This window comes from Athene cunicularia (genome assembly GCF_003259725.1).
Source record: "Athene cunicularia isolate RWA chromosome 17 unlocalized genomic scaffold, athCun1 chr17_part1, whole genome shotgun sequence".
Classification (NCBI taxonomy): domain Eukaryota; kingdom Metazoa; phylum Chordata; class Aves; order Strigiformes; family Strigidae; genus Athene; species Athene cunicularia.
The window spans coordinates 725,735-730,734 of record NW_020799122.1 but is presented as its reverse complement, the minus strand read 5'-3'; the positions used below and the strand labels follow the sequence as shown (position 1 = coordinate 730,734).

At 48.9% G+C, this 5,000-nt stretch overlaps 1 protein-coding gene across 1 annotated transcript in view; it reads left to right on the top strand.

The window, feature by feature from the left end:
- The window catches only part of PBX3 (PBX homeobox 3), a 15,139-nt gene that overhangs the window by 7,694 nt on the left and 2,445 nt on the right, over positions 1-5,000 (top strand). The window contains exons 3-5 of the mRNA XM_026860454.1: positions 599-764; positions 1,975-2,087; positions 2,913-3,002. Coding sequence (XP_026716255.1) covers positions 599-764; positions 1,975-2,087; positions 2,913-3,002 — 369 coding nt within the window. The remainder of the gene's footprint in view (positions 1-598; positions 765-1,974; positions 2,088-2,912; positions 3,003-5,000) is intronic.

The window sequence follows — 5,000 nt, the reverse complement described above, 5'->3', positions numbered from 1 at the left end:
CCGAGAAAGATTGCACGAACTTTTCCTGAGCGGCTCCAGCCGTGACCTCCGCGTGGGTTAACAGTCAGTGCCCCGTGAGCCACCTTGGCTTCAGTACAGGATCTTCAAAGGGAGATGACAAAGTGACTTTTCAGCCATTATTGATTTATACGATTTCTTTCATTTTCAGCCAACCAAACGTGGTTCTATGAGCGGGCTGCCAAGGTTGTTCCAGCCCAAAAATAAAGAACAATTGCTCTCGCTGCCCGCTCGCCCTCACTCAACCGAACCTCAGTCCCCCTTCAGCAGCTTTCGGGGTCTTGCACTGATTTTGTTGACAAATGGCTCATAGAAGCAGGAGACAGTGCTGTGCTAAATGCTACAGCAAGCTCCAGGATATGTCTTGTCACCAGAGTCACCCCTCGTGCGTCGGTCTGCAGCAGGGGCAGAGCCGGGTCAGGCTCGCGGCCGCAGCGACACGCGAGTGCCCCTCGCTGCTGGTACCCAGGGGGGCGGGGACACGCCTCTTTGCTCCCCAAACGCGACATCTGAGAGGGGTCACGCTTTGCCAGGCCAAGCGCTTTGTGTCCTTCACCCTTCCCACCTCTCCCCGCTGCAGGTGTCCAACTGGTTTGGCAATAAGAGAATCAGGTACAAGAAGAACATCGGGAAGTTCCAGGAAGAAGCCAATCTCTACGCGGCAAAGACGGCCGTGACCGCAGCGCACGCCGTGGCCGCGGCCGTCCAGAACAACCAGACAAACTCCCCCACCACACCAAACTCTGGTACGTACCGGGCCCGTGCGATGATCACCCCGAGGGGCAGGCCCCGAAGGAAGACCCTCGATGGCGGCCTCGCGCGTGCGGTCGGGCCAAGGAGGCTGCGGCTCCCTCGCAGACCCACTCGTGGCCCGGGGGGCTGCGGGCCGGGCGCTGCCGTAGCTGGTCCCGGCGCCTTCGGCGGCGAAGCTCCCGCGGCCTCGCAGGGGAGCGGAGCGCGGCCCCTGTACCTCCCGCAGCAGCAGCGTCTGCCTGGCTCGGGCTGCTGGCAGCGTTTCCGCAGATATTTTAAGCTTTCTCTCATTCAGTGAAAATAACATAAAATAGGATGAGACGGAGCTCCAAGTCTGTTTTTGTAGAGCTGTTAAATTTATTGTCAAGATAAGAACAAAATAGAGGAATATTTTAGCATGCACTAATTAGAGTTTAAACCCTGGGCTGCTTGAAATGGAGTTGATATTATATATAGAAAGCTAAGGATGCAGCTTTTATTTTGGAGTTGCTCTACCATGTGTTCTTCTGCAGTATTTAAAAATTGTCTCGCTAGTGTGTTGTTGACATTTTGCAAATCTAAGCATTAAATTAGTAGCGGGAGCGTGTGAAGAGGAAGTTGCTTTTTTGGGCTCCAGAGGCAAAGGTTTCCACGAAGCACAGATGTGTCTGACACTGTTTACAGCGAAGTTTTGCCGTGACTTAGTCGTAGACAACTTTTAAAGGGTATAAAGATCCATGGGAGAAAAAAAAACCAAACCACAACAACTTTAATCAAAAGAAAGTGAGAAAAAGGTTCCTCTTCCGACGGCAATAAATCCACTAATTAGACGTTGCCAGCCATTTCCTTTTGAAGGAGACATTAAGCGCAGGCTCAGAATGAGTTTTCCTGGGAGAGTTTGGTGATGGCATCTCCCGAGGAAGCGATCCGCTGGAGGAGGGCTCTCGGCACGGAGGCCTGTCCTTGTACCGGCTGCTCTTCCAGAGGGAAAAGCCGACCCAGGTCTCACGGGGCGTCCGGGCTCTCCCGGCGTGGGACCGGCTGCGGGAGGCGGGGGGCCGGTGGCCCGAGCTCGCCCTGCGCCCGGGCCGGCAGCTTTCCCTCTGCTGCGCGCTGCCTTTCCTTCTCCTCTCCTGTCTTCTTCTCCTTCCCCTGCCCTCAGGTCTCTGGGGTTATATATTTGCAGCTCTCTGTTATTCAGCTACCTAACTCTTTCCTTTCCAGGTTCTTCTGGTTCTTTTAACCTCCCAAATTCTGGGGACATGTTCATGAACATGCAGAGTCTGAATGGGGATTCTTACCAGGGGTCCCAAGTCGGAGCCAATGTGCAGTCACAGGTAGGAGAAATGCCCCAAAGTCGGGCCTTTCTAGCAGGGTAGGGTTTGGGCTAAAAATTCCGCCTTACTCTGGCTCTATTCAATGGTCTGTGCCTCGCTGCAGAGTGGAGGCTGCATACTTCTGAATGTGACCTATTCTTACCCCAGCATTGAATTTCACAAATATAAAGGAAAGAGTGATTTTTTTCTGATTGAAACTTTAAGCTTTGTGAATGCATTCGGCTCTGGCTTGAGCTCATGGAATGGGATTGGGTGCGTCTGACTTCCATGGACACTGTAAACCCAGTGAATTTTCTTTCTTTTTTCCTTTCCTTTTTGCTTTTTTTGCCTTTTTTTTTTTTTTTAAACCTACCATCTTCCTTACATTTATTGCACAAACCTTTATTTATTCATTTATTTAAATGTCAGAACACATCTAACTGAGCTATTAAAATACAACTCATTCTCGGTCACTTCTCCAATCCTTCCAGACAGGGCTAACTCCATGTTTTATACGCAGTATATATGCCATAATCTCTTCCCATACATGCAAGCACGTACAGACGTATAAATATGCCCAGCACTTTGCTGCAGACACTTAAGAAGGACCTACAGGACGCACTGCTGTGAGGAAGTTGTTGTTTGGCTGGCGTGAGAAGCAAAGACGTATGGTTTTTAACATGCGAGGATTTGCTGAAATTCCGCCAGTCATTCTTGATTGATAAATTTGCCTTTCATAGAAGATGCTAAACCCTTTTGGCTCACATAATTCAAAATGTTGCCTATTGTAAGTGATGATGTTTTAATAGATTGGGAATGATGAATTTTGTTTCCCCTTACTTTAAGGTGGATACCCTGCGTCATGTTATCAATCAGACGGGAGGATACAATGATGGCTTGGGAGGAAATTCACTGTACAGTCCACATAATTTAAATGTGAGTACCCGGGGGAACAATAGTTTGCAGAGCTATAAGCACGGTGGCAGGTAAATGCAGTCATTAATACACGTATTAATTACTCCTGCAATAGCGTATTTTAATATCGCATCTTTGGGGATGAACCGCAGAGTGGCCCTTGATACAGCTGCGAGTCTTGATAATGGAAGAAGAGAGAAATTCCTCGGGCTGTGACTATACGTGATTCGAATTTTTATATTCCCCAGCCTTATGGGTTAAAAAGTAATAGCCCTGGTGAGAGGGCTCTTGTTCTCGGCACAGAGATGGCCAGATAACTTGGGACGTGTGTGTTATTGCTGCGGTCAGACCCGGCACTGTGCTGTGACGTACTTTTAGCCATTTCAAGGGGACCCATCTGTCCTCTGTTTGGGAAGTGCTTTTGGCCTTGTTACTCCAAACGGGAGAGAGCAGTAGGTCTGGCAGGCAGATGCTAGTAAACTGAGGGATTGTAGGCTTGATGGCGATAGGTGCTGAATGTCCCACCTCTGGCTGTAAGCGACGAGGTCTGACAGTGCTCGGGGCCCGCGGGCTGGGCCCCGCAGCCTGCGCGTGAGGCGCCAGGATAAATAAACGCCGAGATCTGTTCTTCTGTCGGCGTGGAAGCCGGGGATGAAATACCGCCCGCAGCAGCAGCCTCTGTGGCGAGGGCTCCGCAGCAGATCCTTTTCATCCTTCATTTCCAGCTTGCTTCTCCCATTTACAGCTTCAACAATTAATGCTTTAATTTTTTTTGTTAACGTTTCGAGCTTGCTTGGGAGGTGACTTTCATTTGTTTTCCTTCATATTCATGGACTTCAAAATGACTGTCGGGCGTTCCCTGCCCAGCGACCGTCTCCCCCGTCCCAGGGGCTGCCCCGGCGTTTCCCAACCCGCTGTGGGTCGGGATGCGGGTGCTGAGAGGTGGGTCCCTGCGGGAACACGGGGAGACCCGGCGTGAGATGCTGCAGCCACAGGGAGTGGGAGGTTTTTTCCCCCTTTTTTGGGTTTCCACTTGCCACGAGAGTAAATATTAATGATTTAAAATGTGATTGAAGATGTTCAATTGTAAAGGGAAAAAAGTACCATTAAATACTCAAATCTTTTACATTTGAAACGTCAAATCTTTCTTTTTGGGTTTATAAATAACTCATAATAACCCACAACAAACCATATAAAAAGCCTTTTAGTTGCATTTCTCCTTTTTCGTTTAAGTGTTTTGAAATGCTTCAGAGAATTTGCGATATCCTTATCAACATGATAAAATATGAAACTGTGATTGCCTGCAGCATTTTACAGACATGAATTCCATCTTCACTGATGAGGCCTGATAAGGCACTGTTGTATAATACAGTGCATAATCTCAAACCACCAGAGTAAGGATTAATTTATTTGAAAAAAAGAATGCTTGCTGACAACCTCTCCTCCAGCTGCCAAGCTGAGTAAAAATATTGTACATTTGTTGTTTATAAATTTGGATAAAAGAGGAATGATGTTTACTTCAGATGGAATATCTTTAGACTCATATCTGCACGAGAGTTTTTCTTTTCTCTAAGTAGATTCTCGTATCTTTAAAAAATAAAAAAGCAGCGGTGCCTCTGCATTCGGAGTAGGATTTTGTACGTTTTCAGCCCGTGTCTGAACAGTTGAGTGTTTTAAGGCGGGTGGGGAGGTTTCAGCCTTGATGCGGTTGCAGGTTGGTGCTGCCGTTGATTTTACTTCAGAGAAGCCAAACCCGAACCTTTGAATTTGTCAGGGTGAGAGCTCCTCTCTTTGCTGTTTTTCATCTGCAAAGGAGATAATTACCGAGGCTCCTTTCTCCTCCTGTTGGGGCCATAAAGCATTTTCCTCCGCTGTGATAGATGAACCGTTTTTTTAATGCGAAACCTAGCCAGGCTGGGTGTGGGGGCTCGAGGGCCGGCTGTGGCGAGGGGCGACGGCGCGGCAGGCCGGGAGGTGCCACGCGGCGCCATCGCTGCCCCTGCCCCTTCCTCCCGGGAG